Here is a 25,335-nt window from a genome sequence, read left to right as displayed (position 1 = left end):
CTTGTTGTGTAGTCTTGGGTTAGTTGCTTCACCTCACTCTGAGCCTCGGTTTTCTCATCTGTGAAATGGAATGGCACTAATGATGGTGCTGACCTCCTGGGGTTACTGTGAGCAGTTGGTGAGCGTCTGAACAGAGCTGATGAGACTGGGAGGTATCTGGGGTGGTGCCTGGCACGCAGTAGGAGCTCCTTCAGCGGTCACAGATGTGGTTGGTTGGTTGTGTTCTTGGTGGGAGTCAACGGGATGAAGGGCAAAGTGTGTGGGGCAGGATCTGGGAGTTTAGGCAAACATGGAAACAGGTTCCAGATTACGGGCATTACTCACTGTTCTTCCTCGTGGGACGTGATATTGCGTGTCGCTTGGCCAGGCTGCCCACGACAGTATCGAGCGCGGAGCAGACTGGTATCTGCAGGCTGAACTGGGGGGGATGTGGCCTGAGGTTTTCTCTGTTCTCCCCCAAATGCTTTTATAGTCCAGCGTGGGGATCCTGCCCACAGGAAGAAGAGCTGCCCTGAGCAAGCGGCCACCTTCTCCCCGCGTGCCCTACAGCCAGAGCCCCTTTTCCACGGGTTCTTGGGTGGGCTGCCACGCTGGCCCTCGCCTCCACCACACACAGACCCCCTTGGAGGGGCTCGCAGGGGTGACACGCACACGCCGGGCTGTGTGGTACCTACATGGGCGTCAGTCGGGCCTGTACTGGATTCACCCTCCACACAACAAGCCGCCGTCAGGTCTGGAGCGGGGAAGAGGGAGCCTGTGCTCCCGGAGCTGCTGGCTGGTCCTCTCTGCTCGGGGCCCCGGCCCCCACTGGAGCCAACTGCGCTAGCAGGGCCTAGACTGTTTATTTGTGCACCACGGGGAACGCTGGGTGGCCACCCCTTGCTCCCTTCCTCCAGGAAGAGAGAGGGAGGGGGGAGCCGCAGCCAAAGCCTCCTGCTGAAATGCTCTTCTCTGAGGGGCTGGCTTGCCTTCACTCCAGCCTCTCCCTGGCCAGCGATCCTGGCTTCTCCTCTCCAAAGATTACTTCAGAATTGCTTAGAAGCTCTGGGGACAGACTGCCTGGTGTGAATCCCAGCTCTGCCCAGCTCTGTGATTTGCTCAAGCCCTCACCTCTCAGAGCCTCAGTTTCCTCATCTGTAAAATGGGGAGAGTAGCAGACGGACCATGAAGGGCTGTCGTGAGGAGTAACGGAGTTGAGGCATGTGAAGTGCGTAACACGGTGCTTACCAGCCAGTGTCGTTTGTATCACTAATATCACCTGTTAAACTGAGAGCTCGCTTTCTTAATAGGATTACTTGATGGGAACTGAAAGCAGAGTTCCTTGGCAAAGGCTCAGCGAGGTTTGGTTTGACCCAATCAGGTGGGTTCAGGGGGGCGGGGGGGTGAGAATCTGCATTGCCTCAGCCAGGCCTTGCCGTTGCCGGCTGTGCGCTCCGCGTGTTTCCCTCTGTCTCTCTCCTGGGGGCATTCCACTGCACGGGCTCCTCGGTCAGTCCGCAGGAGTCAGCAGGAATGTGACATTTCATTCTCTGCCGGCCTCCCTCTGAGCTGTCTCCAGGCAGCTCCCACAGGAACCCGTTCTTGAACCTGGCCACCTGGAGCAGCCTTTGTTCCTCAATGCTTCAGAGCATTGGTCAGGGGCCTCTGTGGAGCCTGATTCAGGGATGTGGGAAACTGAGGCCCAGAGAGGTGAAGCACATTGACCGGGCTCACACAGCAGCCAGACAGTCAGATCAGTCACAGAGGATGGACAAGGGAGAGAAGAGGTTATTTCAGGGGCTCCGTTTCTCTGGCGGAGGGCTTGAATGTGATGGCTGTGGCTGAGGGCAGTGGTGATGGGGGAGGGCAGGAAGTGAGGAGGAGACTTCAGGGAAAGAGGGTGGGCTTGTTTAGAGAAAATCCATTCACCCCTTCCCTTTAGACCAGGGTTTCTCACCTCAACGCTATTGACATTTGAGCCAGCTAATTCCTTGCTATGGGGCCTCCACCCACGAGATGCCAGTGGCACCTCTTCGGTTGTAACCACCAAAAATGCCTCCAGGCAGTGCCAAGTACTTTATACATGTAAGTCAATTACTTCTCCAAATAACTCTAGGAAGCTCAGAGTATTAGTCCCTGTTTTAGATGAGGGAGCTGAGGCACGGAGAGGTTAACCCCCGAAAACGCACAGTGAGTGAGCAGCAGAGGAGAGGTGGGACGGGTGGTCTGGCCTCGACATACACTCACTGCCTCCTGGCCTTGCCCCAGCCCTCAGTGAAGGGCCCCCCGTGAAGGGAACGTGACTCTCCAGGGTCTAGGAACTCCTCTGCTCCCGCCTTGGACAGTCTGATCTGATCTGACGCTGGGTCTCCAGCCTGTGGTCCAGGACCTACCCGCTGATCTCAGTGTCCTACAGGGTCCATCTGCACCTCGGGTGTCTGTGATTGACGGCCCCACTCCTTCCTTGCTGCTGTCCCAAGGAGGTGGCCCCCCTTCTGGAAGCAGAAAGTTCCTGCCCCTCACTAAGCTAGAGGAGTCGAAGCCTCTGTGTGTGCTTATTTAACCCTCACAACAGCTTTCAGGGCGAGGGATCATTGTCCCCATTTTATAGATCAGGAGATCGAGGTCCACAGAAGCCCAGTGAAATGCCCTGAGTCCCTTAACTAGTATGGGATGTAAAGAATCTGAGATGGAAAGGAGTGGTGAAAGGGGCAGCAATCAAGAAATGAACTTGGGAGAGGTCCTCTGTGAAATTTACTCTGGTACTTCAGTGGAGGTGAACGTGCCTAATTACAAGATCAACCCAGAGGGGCTGCGTCCTCGAAATCCTTCCCAGGCCAGCCTCCTGTGAGCCACCTCTCATGGCGTCCTCTTCTCATTCTCTTCCCAGGGCGACATGGGAGCATTGGGTCCAATTGGCTACCCAGGACCCAAGGGCCTGAAGGTAAACAAGAGCTGTCCCTTAATTGGAGTCTCATCACAGCTGGGCACCCCCTGACTCATTTCAGCCCGGAAGGAAGGCTACCCTGATACGGTGTTGGGGGCCACTCAGAGGGGGGCTGGGGTGGAACGTGGCAGATCAGGGGCTCAGGGCTTCTCAGTCCTGAGAGCCGTTCATCGTCCGCATGTCATTTATGCCAGACATCTTCATTGGACAGCAGTCCTCCAGCTGAGCATGAGTCAGACTTGGTTCTGGACTTCAGGGCACTGAAAGTCCAGTGGGGGACATCACCAGGAGCACAGAAACTCTATATAATGGCAAGCCAGTGAGTTCAGGACATCCCTGAGTGGGATGGGCATGCAGGAGAAAGGTGGGCTAAAATTGCCCGGACCACGTTCCAGGGATGATTCCATTTGGCCAACAAGCGTGTGACACGGCTCATGAAGCCCATCTCTCCCCATTGGCACCCTTCTCCCCTGGATGTGTCCAGAGCACTGCGATTCACAAGTCAACCTCCCCTTCTCATGGTCCTTCAATCCACACCACTGCCCTCTGGGCTGGGGCCTCCAGCACAGGGTCTTGCAGCAAGCCAGTGGGTTTACGCCAGGGCTCTTGACTTGTGGGGTTTTGAACCTCCCTCACAGCTGAACCCTGGCCTCTGTCTTGCAGGGACTGATGGGAAACGTGGGGGAACCCGGACTGAAAGGTGATAAGGTGATCTGAATACTCCCTTATTGCACTGTGTTTTGTCTGCATGCGAACCCCCTCAGCCTCGACGCTGCTGCTGATTTCTTGCCAGGTCCTCTCCCCTGCACTCTTACTGCCTCCCCTCTGGACCCGCTAAATCTGCGCTACCCAGCTTCTTCCTTGTGACTCTGGGTGGGACCCAGGCAGATGGTTCTGGAGGCACGCAGACCTTGGCAGACAGAGTAGGGGGGGCTCTTGAGACCCGGGTTGGGGGTAGGGTAAGGCAGGTCTCCGAATTTGGGGAGCAAAGCTGAGGCCAAAGCCACAGAACACGGGGTGGGCGGGGAGGAGCGGTGCTGAGATGATGGGCCCCAGGGCAGGGCTGATGGGGGGTCCAGAGACCCCTCCCAGGCGTAGGAGGAAACAGATGTGCATCAGCCGCCCAGACGAGAACGGGGAGCCCCATCCCAGAGTCTGAAAATGCAACGGAAAAGCCAGGACGGACCCCTGAGCTCCCACCTGCTTTTCTGCCAGCTGCCACGTGCCCTCCGCAGCCCTGCTGCTGAACTGACCCCGGGCCAAACCAGAGCTGGAGGTGGGGAGGTGGGACGCCGGGGCCCAGCGTGGGGCAGCACCTGGCCTGGGTCCTGCAGCATCTGAGCCAGGAGACATGGAGGGCAGGGAGTGGTGCCCCTGTGCTCTGCCCTGTGGCCATCTCCCTGCCCTCCCCTCTGCCTCAGGGAGTGTGGGAGAGCTTCTGGCAGCCTCCCAGGTTTCACAAACCTGAGCCGATAAGAGCTGCTCAGCTGCTCCCGGGGCCAGGCTGCCTCTGCACCTGTCTTCAGATGACTCTGCTCCTCCTAAATCCGAGGAACAGGAACAGGTACCGGCGCTGGGCCCCCTCCGAGCGCTCTGCAGGGCTTAGCCTGCGCATCTTCCACCCCTCTGTGAGATAGGAAGCTTGCCAAGCACAGACAGCTGGTAAGTAGTGCCAGGATTTGAACCCAGGCACTGCCGACAGAGACCTCCACCACGAAGCAAGACTGAGGTCGGAAGGGCAGAGCCAGTGAGGCCCTTAGAGGTCACCTCCTCCAGTGCCTACATTTCACAGCCGGGGAAGCAGACCCAAAGAGGAGAAGAGATGCATCGAAGGAAACTCAGTGATCTGTTGGAGCCAGCCCAGACCCTGGACTCAGAAAGTTAGAGCTGCTGGGCAGAAATGGGCACCCCAGATTGTCTCACCCACTCCCACCCCTAGGTACCTGGCCGTGCCGTGCTCAGCCCAGTCTTCTCATCTGTTTCCCCCTTTCCCATCTCCTCCCGTCATGCCCAAGCCTCCAGCTGCAGCTCCCTCTGCCTCGCCGACTCAGCTCTGCCCCCTGGCTCTGCCCTGCTGACTTTGCTAAGCCCCCCCTCTTCCACGGCCCTCCCTCTGGAGATGCAGGGGCTTTCTGTTGGAGGTGGGGCTTCCCCACAGCTACCTGTTTGCCCTGCGTTGTGAGTCATCAGCACTCTGGAAATGTTGAAGTCATGGAGGAGGGGAAGGAAGTGGGGGAAATAGGAGTGTAGGCAGGGAGCTTTTCATAGGCCCTTTGCAGAGCTGGCCTCCAGCTCACTGTTTCTTCAGGAACATGGCAATCAATGTGTTACATAGAACTCGGCTGGCTTGCTGACTGGTGGTGCCTGGGACATTGAGAGAGGTGAAAGCACTGGAAAAAAAAAAAAAAAAAAAAAAGAGGAGAAAATTATTTTCCTGCTCGTAGATCTCAGGAAAATCAAATAAGTCTTCAGCGTTGAAAAAAAAGAAAAATAAGAAAAGCAAAAGATATCTCTTTTCTGCCCCTTTGGCTGGGGCAGGGTCTTAATATTTCGGGGGGCAGGGTTCTGATCAGCCCCTCTTCACTCCCACCCTACCCCCTGGCCCTCCCCTGGGATGATGGAGCCCCCCCTTCATGTTCCATGGTCATCCTGCCCAGAATCCCAGATTGTCCATGACCCAGCCTGGCCTCCGTCCCACTTACAACCACCTGGCTCCCTCTCTCCCCATGGTGACACATTCTGGAACCCAGGCTCCTGCTCCAGGCCCAGCTTTCTCCAAATCCATTGTCCTGATTTCTTAGGTGCCTTTGAAACTTTTTTTTTTAAGCCATCTTTACTCCTCCTTTGGACATTTTAAAAAAATGTTCCTTGGTTCCTAAAATTCTGGGATATTGTACAAGATTTTCCAAACTGGAAAAACCAAAGTAAGTTAAAATTTTTTTTTATTTAAAAAAAAAATTCTGGCTTTTGTTCTACCAAGGAAGTTCTGCTGGATCATGGCCTTAGCTCACGACATGAGTTCTCTAAGATTCTCCATTCTTCCTGGGTTTTTCTCCCCATTCCTCCAGCTGCTCCCGGGGCTGTGAATGTTTTCTGAGTCCTGGGGCCAACGTACCAACATGGAAAGCTGGAAATGATGTGGGCTGTGTGAGACAGTTCCAGCTCCAAGGAGAAACATCTCCCAATCTGGTTCTGCGACAGCTCATTTACCCGGATGTGGCTGAATACAGGGAGGGACTAGAAGGGGCCTCCGACAGCCAGAATCAGTGTCACCAAGCCCATGCAGTGTGTCATCTTAGAAAAGAAACACCCAGACCTAACTCGAGACCAGTTTACTCGCCGTTTACACATAGTCTTAAGTAGCCAGGTGCTCTGGTTTCTCATGCTATAGCTGATTAAAAGCAGCTAATTAGCAGTAGACCGAAGCAGATTGCTGGCATAGAAACTCCCACAGAAGGACAAAATGACAGCTCACAGCCTGGCGGTGAAAAATATCAAGCAACAGATGCACTCAGAACCCTCAGTGGTGCGGGGCCACTGTCCAGGCTGCACGCTCCTCTGTGTGACATCAGTTGATGATGAAGAGGTTGAAAGATCAAGGCACAGCTCCTTTGACCCTCAAGTGTCTGTTCTCCCGACAAGGCCAGGTGACATTGGGCAGTTTAGTTTCTGTTAGTGGAATGTTCAGCCACCTGAGCAACCCCAGGCAGACCTGCACATAAGCTGGCTCTGTCCCCCGCAGGGCCTACCTTCCTCACCCAGGGCAGGGCAGGGCTGGGAGCTGCCCTTTTCTCTAACAAGGCTGCTGCTGGGCAGATCGACTTTAGGAACAGCCTCAGCAAAGCTGTACCCTCCCAGTGGGTCTGGATGTCGGGGAGACTTCCAGAACCCACCGTGGTCTCCATCGTAACCTTCTTTGCTGGTGTGTATTTAGGGTGAACAAGGGGTTCCGGGTGTGTCAGGAGATACCGGATTCCAAGGAGACAAGGTAATTGCAGCAGATTCGCCCCCTGCCCCCTGCCCTGCCCTTCTCTGGCTCTGGCTTCCTTCCCAGGGCCTGTCAAGGGCCAGGACCCGCCTGTAGGATGGCTTCCTTTCACACAATCCTGTCTTCTCCATCCTCCGTCTACCCTCTCATTGTCTCTTCCCTGGACTTTACAATGGCCTCCTGACTTATTCCCAGGCCCCAGCCTCTTCCCTCCCAGTCTGTCTTCCTCACCGCCACAAAATTGTTCTGAGGGCCCAGCTCTGCTCTGTGCTCACAGCCCATCCATGGCTCCCTACTGCCCCCAGAGTGGTGTCCTGGCTCCTCGCCCCGGCACCCGGACCCCCAGTGCACAGGACACTCTGACACTTTCCTGCCCCTCGCCCTTCTAGCCCTGTGCTCCAGCCCCGCTGACCTGCCCTCTGCACCTCAAGTTTGCACACACTGCTGCCCAGCCGGGCACACCCTCCGACCAGCCTGTGCACGGCCCAGCCCCGCCGCAGAACCCCGCGTGGATGCCGTTTTCTCTACTGCTCAGGAAGTGGCCATTCCCTTCTCTGCCATTCTCATTCCCTGCCCATCACCTGCGGTAGCACATTTCTCCCCTGGCTGATGGGGATTTGTGCTCAGCCCCCTGCCAGACAGCAGGTTCCCAAGGATAGGGCCGCCGGCTGGCCCGGAGGAGCTCAGCTTAGGGTCCTGCACAGAATGGTGAACATTTAAGACACGTCTGAGTGAGTAGCTGGCCTGACTGACTGAGGAACCCAGGCAGCCTGCCGAGGCCGGCTCCTCTTTGCCTGTGTCCGGCACCATGTGGCCACATCTGGACCTCACCCAGCCAGTCAACGAGACCCAGATGTTGGCCAGCCCTGCCTCTTCCTCTCCCCTCCCTCCTGGCTGGCCCGTCCTGACCCAGCCTCAGTGTCTCCGGGTTGCGAGCCACGCAGGCCTGGCTGCCTCTCCAGCTGGGCCCCAGGCTCCAGACTTCCCCGGGCATCAAGGGCGCTTCAGTGCTTGCTTGGAGGCCCAGGGTCCCGGGTTCCAGGATGACCTGGTGAGGACAGGAGCTGCTGTTTCACCTTTGCATCCCCGGGTCCCAGCCTATAGGCCTGCCAAGCTGGAACTTGCAAGCAGGGAAAAGGACTGGGGAGCTCATCCTCCCCCTAAAAGTGGATGTTCTCCAAGCCTCAGGCTGGCAAGGATGACCAAGCAGCCGTTCATCTGGCCATTTCCGGTCCTTACTAACCCCAGTTTGCTCTGCATCTTTTTCAGGGGAGCCAGGGATTGCCAGGGTTCCCAGGCGCACGGGGGAAGCCAGGGCCTGTGGTAAGTACCTTCTGCTCTGAGATCCCCAACCTCACCCTCTCCAAATGGTCATGGAATGTGGCCAGAGATGCTTTCACATCCAGGATCTCCTTTCCTCTCGTAGCAGCTCTGGGAGGCGAATAGAGCAGAGCAGAAATGGAGATTCACCCATTTTACAGATGAGGACACTGAGGCCCAGAGGGGCAGGAGTACACCCAGCGTCATAGATAGGCATCAGTCACTGGCAGACCTCTGGTGAGAATCAGGGCTCCCAATGTCTTGAAAATAATAGTAACATTATTAATAATAGCAGTGGGTGTCATTTATTTATTGAATGTTACTGTGCATCAGATCCTTCCTGTGCTATACTTCTCTGAAGTCTGCCAACAACCCCAGGAGTTAGAGGCTTATTATTGCTCCCATTTTGCAGATGGGGAAAGTGAGGTTCCGAGGTGAAGTGACTTGCCCTGGATCCTGTGGCTAGCAAGTGTAGGAGATGGGGTTTGAACCGTAGCTCCTTGCAGTTATCCAGGCAGATTTCACTCATATTCTCCTGAGTTTTCCAACCACCCCCAGCCAGGGGGCTAATACAGGGGATCCAGGGAAGGTAGACCCTCACTAATTAGCCCTGCCTCCGCCACAATCTCTTCTCTTCCATAGGGCAAAGTTGGAGACAAAGGATCCGTTGGGTTTCCTGGGCCCCCTGGACCCGAGGTATGTAATAGCCTATTTCTCTGTGTCTGGCTGCTACTGGGACTGGGTGTTGTGCTTGGGAAACCAAGGCTCAGAGACAGGGAGAGACTTGCCTGAGGTCACACAGCAGATGAGAGATGGGGCTGAGAATAGAAATTCCTTTTCTGCCTCTGTGCCTCCCGGCTTCCCTAGAGGCTCTCAAAGGCAGTGGGGCAGAAGCTGGCCTCAGACAGCCTCCCCAGCTTCGTAGCCGCCTTTACAGTTTCCAGAAACAAACATCAGGAAAACCCTCTGAGCTCCACTGCCTTGACCCTTCACGGGAGCTCCCCACGTTCTCTACCCTGAGGTTTGAGGCATCCAACCCGTCTGAGCCCTGGAACTTTTCTAACTGCCCACAGCCACCCTGGAGAAGTGCAGGGCTCACGGCTCACAGGGATGGGGAGCAGGAGACAAGTGTAAAATTCTGGCGTTTGAATGGAGAAGGAGAAATAATGAAGGATGGATAAAGCAATTAACATAACAACTCTAGTTGAGTCAGTAGAACCTGAGAGTTTCTGATGCATGTGATAACGAGCACAGGTATGTTGAATGTTCATCAGCTGGCATTTATGTACAAAGGAGCGAGGCAGCTAGTCGAGCCCCTTTTGCTCTCCCCCCACCCCACCCCAAACCCCAGTACGGGGACCAGCTCTGGAGAACAGGGTGGACAGTGCTAGGGCTACTGTCTGTCTCAGGGGGTCTAGGTCCTCCCTAGCCGCCACCCCACCTCTACACACCTCCCTGGCCTGGGGCCTTGCACATTCATAAGGTCTCAGAGACAGAAATCTAGTTCTGCCGGGTTCTCCAGATCCCTCCAAAGATCACTCCTGGTATCGCCCGGATGGATGAGAGAGTGTTTCCTGAAAGCTACAAGTTCTACTTTCCACTCTGTTGACTTTGGCCATGACACAGTCCTATCTTTAGACAAATGGACTTGGCCTCTCTTCCATGGACCTGGTTCCTTCCCCTGGTCACTGTGGAAAAAGACTTTTCTGAGAGTCCGGGTTTCCCAGCAGCAGTCTGGCCAGTGCGGGTGGAAAGCCTGCTGCCTCACATTTATTAGGCACCTCCTCATGCCAGGAGGCTGCCTAGTATCTTCGGGATGAGAACTGGTTGAATGGTCACCACAACCAGTGAGGGAGATATTGCTACCACCGTTTACAGATGAGGGAACTGAGTCACAGAGCAAGGGAGTGACCTCCTCAGGGTCACTCTGCTACTTGTAGCAAAGAAGGTCTTTATTTGCTCTTTGGCTCCCTCCTGGGTCCCTGGACAGACGGGGGTGGGGTCTTCCTCCCCCATCTTTGTGTTCTGTTTGGATTGGCGGACTCAGTATCCAGAAGATGGCTTGGCTCAGCTGAAGACAGAAGCTGACGAGCATGTCAGCGCCTTCCCGGGTCTTTGCCTCTTTTCGGCGACCGACCGTGGGTGCAGCTCCAGCTCCCTAGCCCCCGTGTGAATTAGCTCTTTCACTCATCAGTGGGTCCGATCTGTGTGAGTGCTAGAATTTGATCAGGACCCTGACCTTCAAGTTCTCCCTGGAGACGGGCCCACCCCAGGCAGACTTGTTTTGTTTTCCCAGGACACAGGACCCAAAACCCTTTGGAATGCAGATTTTTATTGAGTGCTTACCAGGTGCCAAATACTGAACTAAGCGCTGCGCTCACCTTATTCTCTTTAAGCCTCGGAACAGCCCTGTTAGATGATTTTATGATCGCCATTTGAGAGGTGAGGAAGCCGAGGCCCAGAGAGGCTTAGAAACCTGTCCGGGGTCACACAGTGAGTCGGGGCAGAATGGGACTTTGAGTCTTTCAATTTGAAGAAAAAGACATGGGGCTTTAGCTCCATGTGTGTTAGCTCCAAATTCAGGACCATTCTTGCCTTTGCTAATGAGAAGAGTGAGAGAATGCTTGAGCTGGAATTTAATGGGAGTTACCAAAAGCTCAAAAGAGGAAGGGGAAAAAGCCACTTACAAAGGCGAAGTCGGGGAGCATTCTGATCTCAGGGATTCATATGAGAAGGCTTTGGTTTCTGGCTGGCAGAAAACTGAGGGAGTAGTGGATCCGCCCTGAAAGCAAATGGGGTTCTAGGCTGAATTAACAGAGGTATTACACCTAGAACAAGGAAGGGGATGTTCTTATACTGGCCTGTGCTGGTCAGTTCGCACCCAGAGAAGCATGGGTGTCCTAGTGATCACCAACATCGGAAGCTGGGCGGTTGGAGGAAGCCAGACTGAGGGGCCCCGGGCCCCTGACTAGAAGCCGTGCAAGGGACAGAGAAGGGCAGGCCTTTTCTGTTGGGGAAGGGAGCAGATTCTGCTCCGTGTCAGGAAGAAGCTTCCATTGTACAGTCATCCGTCTAGTAAATCTCAGTGGGAATTTCAGCTTCCGGTATGAGCTGAGATTTACTAGATCAGTCCTTTTCGAGCCTTTCAAAGTCACAACAAACCCAGAACATAGAGGATCCCTGCAGTAAAGGATGGCACCTCTCAGAGCAGAGGACGGCTGGCTCTGAGGCCCTGGCTGCCCCAGGCTTAGGACTTGGGAAAGTCTGGATTAGACGAACTTGCTATGTGCTTGTTCCTGTGCTAAGACCTTCCTGCCTTGTCTTCCTTCATTTTCTCAGCACCTCTCTGAAGTGTAGGGGCTGATTCTTTGTTTTCGAACTGTGATAACTGACTGCCCAGCGTCACATCCCCTGCAGGATGAGATGGAAACCCAGGTCGGTCCCCCTCTAAGACCTATGGTCTTATTATTTCCCTTCAGAGTCCCCCTGGGTCACTTCTGCTCTCTGCTTCCCTTCAGGGATTTCCCGGAGACATTGGCCCCCCTGGGGACAACGGCCCAGAAGGCATGAAGGTGAGTCCCTGCCCAGGGGAGCTCCAGTTGATGAGGATGACAACTCTGGAAACCATGGGCCTGCTTCCAAGCCAGCAGGAGTCTTGCCAGCCTGTGATGGAGATGGAGGTGCCGCCTCTGAGACCCCTTTTTGTTCCCTTCTCACCAGGGTAAGCCTGGAGCTCGAGGCCTGCCGGGACCCCGTGGGCAGCTGGGGCCAGAGGTGAGACCGTCTGGCCCTGCCCCCTGCCCATCCCTCCCAGCTCCCAGCCTGCTCTCTCCTGGGTCCTGGAGGCCTTAGATGAGGGCCAGGGCCCCTCAGTCAGGAGACACAGGGCCCAGGGCCACCTCAGGCTTGCCCTCCAGCTCACCCTTTACAGTCCTGCCCCGTGACCTTTCCAGGGTCCTTCTCTGCCCCGGCCTGACTGGCGGGTCACGCCCACCACGGCAGCCCCCTTGCCCTGGGGTTTTCTCTCTCAGAGCCGCCGCCACTGCTCCTGGTCACAGTAGCACAGTTTATTGGGGTATTGATACGGGAGGGAAGGAATCGTCGGCTCACGTGAGGTCCTGAATCTCAGGGGGATAAAGACACTACGTCGGGTCCCATGGTTCGTGGCAGGCAGCATTAGGATTCCAACCCAGGTCTGCTGAACCCAAAGCCCATGGCATAGACCCTATAACTTCTGGGCTCCTGGGGGCTGCCTCCGGCCTCCCCAGAGAGTGACATGACTTGTGCAGCTAGTAAGTGGCAGAGTGAAGATGTGCTTATTGACTCATTCATGATGAGGGGGATTCACAAGTTCTCTGGGCCTGTTGGAGCATCAGGTGGAGGGCTGTTGGATGCCTCACAGACTGGTCCCGGGTTTTTCCCGTGCCCGAGGCCCTCCACTGCACACCTTGGCCTCAGGCCTCGGGTCTCCCATGACACACAGCCCTGGGTGAGGGTGCAGGAGGCCCAGACTCACCACGACCACAGGCAGGCATCTGGCTGACGTGGATCCCTTCTCAGGCTGGTTCCGGGTCTGGCATGCCAGACGGGCCAGTCTGGAGGCTGCCTGAGCCTGTGGGAGGGCCTGAGGCATCTCCACGGGCGGGAAGCGGGAAGGAGGGTGGGAGGGAAAGACGGCACCAGCCCCGTGCTTCCGTCTACACTCACGTTACCACGTTACCACTCGTATGCTTGCTACTTGCTCATGTCTTGATTCATCTGTCCACTCATACATTCATCGGTCCTCCATCTCTTCCCTCTCTTGTGCCCGCCTCCCAGCCTTCATGCACCACACACCCACTAGACCCTGGGCACACTCATCCTGAGTGATGTCGGGGGGCATGGCTTCAAAAAAGAATGAGACATCGTGGCTCTCCTCCAGGAACTCAACTTAGGCTACTCGTCAGAGTTTAGGATGATCCTCTCTGCCCTGCACCCTTTTACAGGTGGGGAAACTGAGGCACGGTGAGGGTAAGTTCTTTCACCGAGGAAATGGCAGAGCTCAGAATAGAGCCCGTATCTTTGAGCTGCCGTCTGGGCTGTACTCCCACAGCATATGATAGGGTTTGACTCTCCTGCCCAGCACTACCACCAGCCCGGGCTAACCACATTCACAGGGCACCTGGAGCCCCATTCACACTGAAGCCCCCATGTGGCCTGGCCTCTAGGCCTCTGCCCTGGGTGGGGCTAGGCAGGGGGCCCAGGTGCACCATTTCTAGGTCCAGGAGAGCTCTCCTGTGCCCACCCCTTCCCCTCCTAACAGGTCAAGTTCTCCAAGGCAACCGCTGGGTTAACTTTCTCCTTTTTGTTCCTCTCTCGTGTCTCCCGACTCTAGGGAGATGAGGGACCCATGGGGCCACCAGGGGCCCCTGGCTTGGAGGTGAGTGTTGCTGGCTCGGGGGAGGTGGGATTTGTCAGTGCTGAGCCAGCTGTGTGCAGGTGGGCAACATCTGGTTGGTGCTCTGGAGAGAAGTTGTCAGTGAGGGCCTTGGGCCCCCCCAGGGATGGAGCTAGGACAGACCCCAGAGGAGAGAGACAAGGGGCAGGAAACTGTTCTTGCGCACCTACTGTGTGCTGGTGCTTTGTGCATCCATTTCCGTTCATTTGATTCTCCCGTGAGAGAGACAGTGCCTTTCTTAGTTTCATTCAAGGCCCTCAAGGCTCAAAGAGCGAAGGGCTTAGCCCAGTATCTCATAGCCAGGAAGCGAGGATTCCCTGCCTGGAACCTGACTCTGCATTCTCTCCACTGCTCCAAGTGGCCTTCCAGAGGGAAGGTGTATGTCCCGCCCCACCTTCAGTCGCGATTGCATAAATTGGCAGTTTGTGGATTTTTTTGGTCTCAGGACCTCTTTACGTTCTTAAAAATGATTGAGGACCCAAAATGCTTTTCTTTGTGTGGGTTGTCTCGATATGAGTACTTAAAACTGAGAAACTTTGGATCAATTCATTCAAAATTAATAACAAACCCGTTTCATGTTAACAAAAATAATAGGTTTTAAAAAAAAAAAATAGCTATATTTTCCAAAGCAAAATCATCTAATGAAAAGAGTGGCATTGTTTTACATATTTTGCAAATCTCTTTAACGTCTGGCTTAATAGGAGTCAGCTGGATCCTCCGTTCTGCCTCTGCGTTCCATCTGTGGATGATACCACGTGTCATGTAGCCTCTGGAAAAGTCCACTTACACTCATGAAAATGAGTGACATGGGCAAATGACAGCTTAATATTCTTATGAAAATAGTTTTGACCTCCAGTGAAATCTCCAGTGAAAGGGTCTCAGGGACCCCCAGAGGGCCCCGGACCACACTTTGAGGACCACTGGTGTAAACTCTCCATTCCCCCTGTGTCCTTTGTCTTCTGTTCCAGTCCCTTCCTTTTCCTCACTCCCTGAAAGCAGGTTTCATCATCCCCATCAGCAAACAAGACCAGCCGGGGAAGGGGGACTTCCCAAGGTCACACAGCTGTAGACCCTCCCCGCATCCCCAAGGACAGTTGGCAGCCTAGAGACATAGTGGCTCTGCATCCCCGCCCCCTCCTGGCTTCTCTCACTCACCTCTCCCTGTTGCAGGGTCAACCCGGCAGAAAGGGGTTTCCTGGAAGGCCTGGCCCAGATGGCTTGAAGGTGAGGGGACCTGGAAGTGACTGGGCGGGGAGGAGAGAACGCCTGGGGAAGAGAGGAGAGAGGGGGAGCCAACCTATGAGGCCCTAGGATGACCCCTGAATCTCTGGCCTGTTGTGAAAAAGGGAGGAAATGGTCCCCGTTTATCACAAAGTATGTATGGGTAACGGAGAGGAAAAAATGGACAGAACCTCAGTGTCTCCCAGTGGGGCAGCGTGCAAGTAATGGGGTACAATGCAGCCACCAAAGGTGGCGTGCTGGAAGATTTTACAAGACGGGAAAATGCCTGTGCATTGCGGGGGGCGATGGCGGGGGTGTAGGAAGCAGGTCACGTAGTGGAAGAGTGCAGAATGAGCCTGTGGCAGGGGCTGGTTACACTTGTTCCTGAAGGCTCAGAGCAAAGGCTGGAATGTGGACGGGGGTTATCTCTGGGTGGTGGGATTACAGGAGATTTCCATTTTCTTCTCTGGGCTTCTGTATTTTCCCCATCATGTACCATAAACATGCATTTCATTTATTAACAGTTTTTTTAAAGTTATCAAAAAAGAACTGGCCCCAGTAGGAGAGTATGATCCTCAACACATGGGCAGCTTAATGCCTTTCCAGGCACTCCCTTTGAAGGTTGGATTTCCCCAGCCGTCCTTTGCAGGGGTCACTGGGCCAAGTTTACAGCTGGGCAAGCGCACAGAGGGTGAGGGCAGGGCTGGGGGACCCAGGCTGTCCACGTCCCCTCCCCTCAGGGGAAATGGCCCCCGTGTCTGTGTCTGTCTGGCCCCTCTGGGGGTCCCAAGTGTGAGGTCTGGGGGAGGAGTTGGGGTGGAGACTGAGGCTCGAGCCGGGATCACAGTGAGCCACGTGCATTTGTAAACCAAACTCCTGGCTGGTCCAAGCCCACGTCCTGCCCTCTGAGGTCTCGGCCGTTCTCCCTCAGACACCAGCTGTCTTTCTGTAGTGGGAGCAGTGACATAGCCTGGGTGGATTTATCCCATGGGTCTGCTCACCAGGGTGGCTTTGGCCGCAGAAGGAGCAGGAGCCGTCCCAGCAGATAGACGAGGCTGCGAACGGCCACCGGGTATGAGAGCTGGAAATAGCCTCGGAGACAAATGAGTCTGATTTTCCTTATTTGTAGCTGGGGATGCCGAGCCCAGAGCAGAGGCGAGACCCACCAAAGTCACTTGTGAGCTGGTGGCAGAGCTCTGGTGGGTTAGGTCCGGTACTCAGGTGCCCTGACTCCCCCAGTTCCCTGCTCATCCTGCGGTGGGGCAGCCTGCTGCGGTAGGAATGGGGATTTCCATCAGTCAGACCAAAGTTCCAATTCTAGCCCTGCTTCCAGCTCACTGTGTGACCTCAAGAAGGTCACTTCACCTCTCTGAGCTTCAGTTTCTATCTCCACAAAATGGGTTGATGAAGGGCCCAAATGAGATACAGATCTCGGGCCAAGTAATCTGCCCAGGGCCACTCTGAGGGAATGGTGACTGGGGTCATCCCTGGGGCCAGAGGTTCTGTCCCAGTATCCCTTGACCCTGCCACTTGTTTGGAGTCTCCAAGGCCAGACTCAGGAGTTGAGTTTCCTGGTCCATCCCCACCGGTGGGGACTAAGACCAGTCAACTGGGGTGTCCCCCAGGAGGCCTAGACTCCTGTCACCCATGCCAAGTGACCCTCCTCTGTTTCTCTGCAGGGAGAACCAGGCAATCCTGGACGGCCGGGGCCCATGGGTGAGCAGGTGAGTCACCACTGTCTTGGAGCATATCGGTTCCCTTTACTGAGCGCTTACACTGTGGGAAGCACACACACGCACCTCATTCATCCCCATCCCAGCTGGAGAGGTAGGTTCGCTCATCTTCCCCTTTCATTGACACGGACAGACTCTGGCTCTGAGGGAGGTGAGGTCACGGAATGAAAAAGCCATGAATCTCAGTCACAGAGGCCACTCCCCACGGCCTGATTCTGCAGATGTTCTGGGGGCATTCGCCCAAAGACATTACGTGACTTTGCTCCCAGAACGTGAAAAGTGGAAGAGCCCTTCACGGTCGCCGCTCATGCTCAATTTAACGGGGAAGCTGAAGACCAGAGAAGCAGAGCCACTTGCCAGGGACTCTTGGTCCAGGCATCCCTAAATTATAAAGAAGATGAAATTCAAACCAGTGGTTCTGGATAGTCGGGAAGTCAGGTCAGGGTCTGAAGAGGAGAGGAGGTGACAAGTGGTCATGGAGAAGGAGGTCCAGGGCCCTCGGTGCTGGGTGGATGGCCGGCCTCAGTCCCCCCTCTGCAGCCCCATGACTCCTGAAAGCTTCACCTCTGGGCTTGTAGCCCGGGTTGGAAGGTAGCAAGCAGTCTCCTCCACTCCTTTAAAGGAGGACCCCACCTTCTGAACCCTGTGAGGACCTGCCTCAGGCTGGAAGGATCAATGATGCTGGGGACCCAGAAGAATTTGTCTCCACCGAGAAACACCATCAATGGCGTGAGAGTCACACGCACGATGAGCTTCCTCACCAGGGCCTGCAACATCTGTTGGGGGGAAGAAAGGAACTAAAGCGGGGGGAGGACTGGAGTTTTGAAACCTTTCCAGTGTTATTCGAGTGCATTCTGTGGGAAGCCTGGGAGTTTGGAAGGGCGGCCGTGGCCTGGATGTATTTCCTGATTGGAAAAAAACAGGCAATACGTTCCGCAAATTTAATTTCATAGTTATGCTCATGGTAGGGCCCTCGGGAAATAGATACTCGGAATCCTAAGATGGCAGGACACGAAAGGTCCTTAGAAATCACTCTGTCCTGGCGTCCTAACCTTTTTTGTGCCTTGGACCCCTTTGGCAGGCTGGTGAAGGCCATGGACCCCTTCTTAGAATAGAGAACTTTTAAATGCATAAAATACAAAACAAAGGACTACAAAGGAAATCAATTATATTGAAATACAAATAAGACAATACGTTAAAATGTGATCTCCTCAAAGATCTGCTTCTTTATTCTTGCATTAAATAGCGAGATCTAACAGCGGGTCCAGTCACAACCTCAATTTTGAAGTGGTGACAAGCCTTATTGATACATTTTGAACTCTCTGCAGCAGTGACGGTAATGTGACATGTAAATATCTGTGACCATTACAGGTGCTGTGGGTTTGTTGCCTACATTCATATTTGAGGGAATTGCTAAATTTCAACTAGGTTGGTGAAAATAAAAGTGGTAATTTTTCCCATTCAAGTTTATGGGCCGCCCCCCCCCCCCCCCCCCCGCCTCCTGAAATCCATCCATGGAGCCTTATAGGGACCCCAGGTGAAGAACCCCTGGATCCTGGTCCATGTTGGCAGTCTGGGATTCATGGAGGAGAATGGGCTGGACTTAGATGACCAAGTAAGGTGGTGGCAAAGCTGGGGCAGGAGGAGTGGGAACCTGGCCTGGGCAGCCCTGGGCTCACTTGTTCAGTAGAGCCCTCAGCTAGCTGCCCGGCCGGCTGAGCAGGAAAGAGACACCCGTCTGAGCCGTGAGGCAGGAGCCCAGTGGCTGCCATTAGGCATGCGGGGTGCCATGCCTGCTATTCCCTTGGCCCTCTCCCGAGGTGGGAAGGAGCAGGCATTCCTGTTCATGGGAGAATCAGAGGATCCCCAGGAAAGAGTATAAGGACCTCCTTATAATCACAGTGTCTGCTGCATTTATCGGGTACCTGTTAGGTGCCAGGCTCTGTGCCAAACACTTTCCGTACCATCCCCGGCAGTTCCTCCAGCAACCCTATGACAGTCAGTAGTATTGGCCCCGTTTTGCAAATGAGGAAACCAAGGCTCTGAGAAGTTAAGTAATTTGCCCGAGATCTCCCAGGCGGTAACATAACCCGTCAGAGCCCAAGTTGACACTCAGGCCCGCTGGATTCCCATGACCTGCCCCGAAGAGACTAGAAAACCCTTGCCCTGAGCTCTTGCAGTTTTCCAACAGCTAGTTAGGGTGCAGCCAGCCTGCCGGGCCCTGTCCCAGGTGCTGGGTGCACAAAGATAATTACAAGGCATGAGCGTTGCCTTTAAGAAGCTCTGTGCAGGGGGGAGCCAGGCCTCTAAACACCTAACCCTGAGATGTCTAGTCCAGCAGAGGACCCACGACTGTCTTGTTTCAATTGCATCCCCAGCACCCAGCAGAGAGTCATATGAGAGCAGGGAGGGAGGGAGAAAAAACCCCATAGTCGACAACAGGCCTTTATCTGTAGACTGCGTAAGGACCGGGCCAGCCTCCTCCCCCAAACAGGGGAGTCAGATCCCGTCTGTGCCATGCCCACTGTAGGTGACAATGTTGCCTCACCACCCCCCCATGCCCTCTTGCCAGCTGAGAGGAGCCAACTGTGCCCACAGCTGTCAGAGGTGCTTCTCCACCAGCCCCGCCAGGTGGAAGCCCTGGGCCTCGGGGTCGAGCTTCCCTGGACCAGCCTCAGCTCCACCCACGGGACAGGGTGCCAGGATGTTCCGGGACAGTGCCCCAGTGGCGACAGGGTGTCCTGGGATGGGGGCAGGGAGTGGGCTGTATGGCCCTTATTCATTAGGATCCCGTTTGGCTTCTTCATTGAAGTTTATGACCTGCCTGCCTTCCAGGACCCAACAACTCATAAATTTAAAGTAGCTATGAAATTTCTGTTTCTCTGGGCCAGTTGGGCAGGGGCCTCTTAACAGAGCAGTTTTTATTCCCTTTACTCGGCATCCTCTAAATGTCTGACTGCTCCCTTGTGGGGAGCTCAGGCCTCTGTCTTAACCCCGTGCCCTTTTAAAATAAATTAGAATAGGATGGGAGGGATACTTGGTTATTTTCTGTGACTTATTAGCCATGATCTCATACCTTGAACCGCACCCCTCTCACCTCATACTTCCACCCTGAAGGGTCTGTGAACTCAGGGCACTAGGCCCCCATGGATGGTGATGGTGCTGGAGTGCCAGGCAGACCTGTGCCCTGCTCATGGCCACACGTGTTGGAGTGACTGACAGGTGCATGGGCTTTGGAGCCACACAGACCAGAGTTGAATCCTAGGCTGAAGCCACGAGACACACGGAGCACTGGTCTGAGCTGCCACTTTAAAACTGTCTCTGAGCCCCGCAGAGCTGACCCTTTGGAACTGGATGCTTTTTCTTCGCTCTAGTTGCCTGGCAGGTGGGCCAGCTTCACTGCCTGAGTGTACAACTTCGGATCTGTTTCGGATCAGGTTCAAGGTCTCATTTCTTTCTGGATGCAGTTTGGGGACAGGGAGCAGGTTTTATGGGGCAAATCCACTCATCCCTCAGTCTTGCCGAATTCTCCCGGAAACTCTTGGCTACAAACCTGGGCTCTTCCAAAGCCACTTTTGCACCCCTGAACCACACTAGACCCCCATCTGCTGGAATTTTCCTTAGCAGAGAAGAGAGTGGGGTCTGGGCTGGCAATCGCCTGCCTTCCTGGGTTAACTCCTCTAACTAAGCCCTTCCCCCTCACGGAGCATGAGCCAGTCACCTGCTCCCGGCGGCAGCGAGGCCTGCAGCCACCTAGAACCATCCTGGAACACAGAGGCCACTTATCACCCAGTGGAGTTAAAAAGAGCAACAGGAACCACAGTGTGTGTGTGTGTGTGTGTGTGTGTGTGTGTGTGTGTGTGTGTGTGTGTACGCTCTTTCAGAAAGGAGAGGAAGCCTTTCACAAGACAGTAAAAAGGCCTTCACTTCCCAGATTTCAATCAAGTCTTTTTGGCAAGGGCTGTTAGGGTGTTTCTATCCCCGCCAACAGGTTTGTTTCTCTCTTTGAAACAGCTCCAGGGCCCCGAAAGACGGGGACAGATTTCTCACAGGCAGGCCTCTTCCCAGCACCGCTGAAGGACCTTCCCCTGCCCCGCCCCCCAACTCCCCTATCCCACCCCCTCCCCAAAGGTAGCTGCCTCCCAGCTTCTGGCGCGGGAAGAATGTGTGTCTCTCCCAGGGATGCTGGCAGCAGCCCCGCCGCTTGGCTCCAAAATCAGAACCATCTGGTGGAGCGAAGGGAGTCAGGACAGTGCCCAAAGAGAGGCAACTCTCTCCTCGGTGGCAGCCCCACGCCGGCTGGGTGACCCGGCACGGGGCAGGAGACACGGGGAGACAGCTCCAGTGGGAGAGAGATGTGGGCGAGTTGCCTTTGAAACTCAGCACATCTCTGAATTCATGTTGCTTCCTTCTTTCTCTTGCTTTTATACACATTTCTTATAGGGACTTCTGGGATTCATTGGTCTGGTCGGGGAGCCAGGAATCATGGGAGAAAAGGTAAATCGTGTTGGTGGGAATATCTAAGCAAATAGAGCTTGTGTTTTGAAATTATTAAAAGGTGAAGGGGCCAGTTGCCCTGGGGGTGTCAGACCTCCCTCCCTGGCCTCTCCTAGCTTCCCTGGCCTTCCAGACCCTCAAAGAGCCATTGTTCCGTGTCCCAGCATCCCCTGGGGCTTCCGCCGTGCCCTCCTGCCAGCCTCCTCGAACACAGTTAGATGTCTGTGTGACAGCCATCTACGTGGTCTGGGCCTCTCACAGCTGCGCTCTGGCACTGCATGGGGCTGGCAACAGAAGGAGGCAAAGAGTCATCTTTTAAAAAAGGAGCCCAGTTCTTTAGTTCGCCTTGTTCATGCCAGCAGCTTTGTTTTACAGACCAGATAACCAAGGCTCCAATAGGGGAGGTGACTTGCTCAAGGTGACCCAGATAGGAAGTGGCAGAGCTGGGATTTGAACCACATTCAGTTTCCATGGCCACACTTTGCCCCACGTTGGCTCCCAGCCCATAGCTTGTGGCTTCCCATTTCCCATGGGCCCTTGAGGGGAAGGCTTATCTGATTCCCCAGGAAGGCGACCTACGGGAGTTGATATTATTCCCATTGGATAGATGGAAAGACTGAGGTCCTAATCTGGCCCCACCTAGCTTTCCAGGCTCATCCCGTACCTCCCTCTTATCATTCCCTGTGTCCCAGACCTTCTGGTCACCTTCTCCTCCTCCTTCTCTTTTTCCTCTTCTTCCTCTTATTTTTTTAAATTTAACATTTTTTTGAAGTAATTATATTCACAGGAAGTTGCAAAAAATAGCACAGAGAGGTCCTGTGTAACCTTCACCCTGTTGCCTCCATGGTAACATCTTTGATAACTTCAGTGCAATATCAAAGCCATCTCTGGCCTTCTTTTGTTGCTCAAATGTTCTATGTCCCTCTTCACCTGAAAACCATTACCCGTGCCGTTCCCTCGGCCAGGTACACTCTTCCCATCCCCCTATCTTTGCCTAGATGACTCTCAGTTATCCTTCAGCATTCTGAGGGAAGCCTTCCCCACCACACCCCTGCACTCGGGGGGTCAAATCCCCTAGTGAAACACCTTAGCACCAAGACCCACTCCCTCACTTCACTTACCCCAGTTTGCATCTGTTTTGGTGATTTGTGTCAGTCTCCTCGTAACACTCTGTCTCACTCCGCGTGAGCAAGGTCTGTCTGTTTCTACCCACCATCGTGTCTTCAGGGTCTAGCATATCATGCCAGGCACATAGTAGATGCTCAAGAAACGTTTGCTGGCTGTGCGGATACAAGAAAGAGGGCTTCACACAAATAGAGCCAGGATCTAAACCCAGAGCCACTGCCTTCCGGCCATAGCTCTGTCTGCTACACCTGCCATCTCTGCCCGATCTGTCTGGATTGGTCAAGAGAGACTAAGTTGCACCTCTGATTCTCCAGCATCTCATCTGGGTTGGGGCAGGGGGTGGGGAGAATAAAAGAAATGCCTTATATTGCCATCTCTGCCTTAGCAAGCCCAGCCCAGGGGATGCCAGGCCTAATGAGGACCACATAACGTGGGCCAGGATCAAAGGGGATGACGTGTTTATTGGTCTGGACCATCCCTGCCCAAGGGAAGCCCACCGTGTGGCACACCGCAGTGGATGCTGAGGCCTCCTAGGACTTGCTGGGGTTCTTGGCTTCTGCTGACTGAAATCCCAGGACTCCCCCCTCCCCCTGTCACCACCCTGGGTGATGTGGCTATAGACCTTGGACAAGTCCCTGCACCTATCTAGTCGCTGGAGTGCCCTCTGCACCCTCCCCCCATAGAGCCACCCCACTGCTGTGACCTCCCTGAATTGCTGTCTCCATCACAGGGTGACCGGGGCATGATGGGACCCCCAGGCGCGCCCGGACCCAAGGGGTCGATGGTAAGGAGCAAGTCTGCATCCCCTTGCCCTCTCCTGTCACAGCCGCGGTGACAGTTCTGCTCTCCTCTGCCTGCGCCCGCGTACCCCAGGCGTTCACGATGACCGGCTCCTTTACCTTCCAGGAGGCCCTGGGCTGGGGCTGAGCCGGCCAAGGCAGTACTACAGGAGGAAGAGGCACCTTCCAGAGCTGATTCCTTCTTTTTCATCTCTTTCTTGGTAGGGTCATCCTGGAACTCCAGGTGGTGTTGGGACCCCCGGAGAGCCTGGACCTACGGTAAGCAAAGCCCTCATGTTCCCTGAGCTCAAACCCACTGTCGAGTCATGGTGAAGAGTCCAGGCCTCAAAGTCAGACAGACCAGGAATCCCAGCTCCCCCACTCCCCGGCTGTATTGTCAGGGCAGATCATTGAACTTCTCTGCACCTAAATTTTGCTCATATGAAAAATAGAGGAAATAATCATGGTCATGATAGTGTGATTGCATGGGTGAAACGAAACCAGGCAACTAATGTTCATTACATAGGGATGGTCATTGCAAGGGAGTATCATGGTCATTGGCTCCTCTATTGCTTTGTTCATTCACTCAGGAAATACTGTGTCACATGTGCCACTCCAGGAGCTGCCATCAACAAGGCAGAAAGCTGTCCCTGCCCTTTAGGAGCTCGTATTCTGGTGTGGCGGAGAGAGAAGCCAGTAAATAAGTGACAGCTGCTATGGAGAAAGCAAGGAAGAAAATGGGAAATGAAGGGCCAAGGATACAGGGGTCCTGGGCTTCTCATGATGACTGAGGAACCAGGGATATTCCTGAGGATCCCAAGGCAGGGAGGTGGGAGAGGCGGGGGGCTGGGGGAGGGTGTGGCCAGGAGCACCCAGATTCAGGGGTCCCTCCTACTCCCCCGAGGGTGAGGTAGGGTTGGGGGCTGGGTGGCTCTCACCCTGAGCACGTGGAGCTTCTGGTCCCTCCACCTCTGCTGGTGGAGGACGGAGGGAATTGGGGCAGGGCACTCACTTCGGCCAAGGCTGAGGCTCAAGTCTGGGAGCCCACTCTGGGGCGAGGGGATGGGGGGGTGGGCTTCAGGCAGGTGGAAAGGGTATGGTGGGAGGGGGACCGGCACAGGCAGGATCCTGGGGCAAGCCTGGAGGGTGATGAGTTCAGGTGCCTTCACAGGCTAGACTGAGGGGCTCCCTGGGGTCTGAGGAAGGAGGGAACGGGAGCCTTCGGTGGTTTGAACACAAGGGAAGTGCGCCCACACCAGTTCTCTGAGCCACTTAGGGAAGCAAGGCCAACTCAGTTCCCAGACTTTTCTGTGCCCCTGCCGTGTGCTGTGCCCATGCTCAGTCCTGGAGTTGCAAAAATGATAAAAAAATAGATCCTGCTCTTAAGATTCTCACTGTCTAGTCCTCTCACTCATTAACAGACTTTCACTGAGCACCTACTATGTGCCAGACAGTGCTAGGTGCCCAGGGTAGGGCCGAAGCCAGAGAACAAGGATGCTAGAGGTCTATCATCCAATTCTAGCTGTGCCCCTGGACCTCAGCCTCCCTGAGCCTCCCTCCAGGCTTTCTTCCTCCCATGTCCAACCTCCTCCCCATTCCATTTCCTCAGTGCTTCCATCGGTTCAATGGTTTGGCTCCGACTTAGTGAAATCAAACAGTGAGCTGCCGCTTTCAGATCCCAAGGTTGCCATTGACCCTCCTCTGTTGCATTGTGGGGCTGGGCCTTTGGATCTCTTGGGGCTCCTTTCGGACAGCCAGCTGCCCCCAGTGCCACTGGGGAAGCAGGATAGCATGGAGGTCCAGAAAGCTTCAGAATCAGACACATGTGAGTCAAATTCTGGCTCCCCCTTTACTAGCTGTGTGATTGTCGGCAACATTTATAGCATCTCTGAGCCTCAGTTTCCCCATCTGAGTCAGCATAATACCACCTTCATTATGAGATTGTTGTGAGAAATAAATGATACCGTGCATGATGTAATGCTTAGCAAACTACCTGCATATACTAAGTGCTTAATGAATGGTAACAATAATAATTACTATCACTATTTGTTAGATATGATAATTACCACTATTATTAGTAAGACTGTTACTATGGAAGTGACATTTCTGATGATACCGTTCACGTCTGATTGGCATTTTCCACTTTTCCTATCACTTTAACATCCATGTTCTCCTACAGTCCACTGAGGTCAGCCAAGGTTATTATCTCCATTATTTGGAGGGGGAAGAGTCAGGTCCTGGGACCACCAGTTTCTGACCTCCTCTCCCTTTGAGAGAGCTGACAGCAACCCTTTACTGAGGACCTTCCA

At 54.5% G+C, this 25,335-nt stretch overlaps 1 protein-coding gene across 10 annotated transcripts in view; it reads left to right on the top strand.

The window, feature by feature from the left end:
* The window catches only part of COL27A1 (collagen type XXVII alpha 1 chain), a 143,178-nt gene that overhangs the window by 66,920 nt on the left and 50,923 nt on the right, over positions 1-25,335 (top strand). For all 10 annotated transcript variants that reach the window (XR_011075193.1, XR_011075190.1, XR_011075192.1 and 7 more), the window contains 13 exons: positions 2,870-2,923; positions 3,590-3,634; positions 6,861-6,914; positions 8,184-8,237; positions 8,877-8,930; positions 11,753-11,806; positions 11,955-12,008; positions 13,609-13,653; positions 14,842-14,895; positions 16,572-16,616; positions 21,069-21,122; positions 22,978-23,031; positions 23,252-23,305. Coding sequence is in view for 5 of the 10 variants with exons in the window: in XM_068553300.1 (XP_068409401.1) it covers positions 2,870-2,923; positions 3,590-3,634; positions 6,861-6,914; positions 8,184-8,237; positions 8,877-8,930; positions 11,753-11,806; positions 11,955-12,008; positions 13,609-13,653; positions 14,842-14,895; positions 16,572-16,616; positions 21,069-21,122; positions 22,978-23,031; positions 23,252-23,305 (675 nt within the window). In the remaining 5 variants the exon portion in view is untranslated. The remainder of the gene's footprint in view (positions 1-2,869; positions 2,924-3,589; positions 3,635-6,860; positions 6,915-8,183; positions 8,238-8,876; positions 8,931-11,752; positions 11,807-11,954; positions 12,009-13,608; positions 13,654-14,841; positions 14,896-16,571; positions 16,617-21,068; positions 21,123-22,977; positions 23,032-23,251; positions 23,306-25,335) is intronic.

The sequence above is a fragment of the Eschrichtius robustus genome, chromosome 10 (genome assembly GCF_028021215.1).
Source record: "Eschrichtius robustus isolate mEscRob2 chromosome 10, mEscRob2.pri, whole genome shotgun sequence".
Classification (NCBI taxonomy): domain Eukaryota; kingdom Metazoa; phylum Chordata; class Mammalia; order Artiodactyla; family Eschrichtiidae; genus Eschrichtius; species Eschrichtius robustus.
This window is presented reverse-complemented; position numbering and strand designations above follow the sequence as displayed.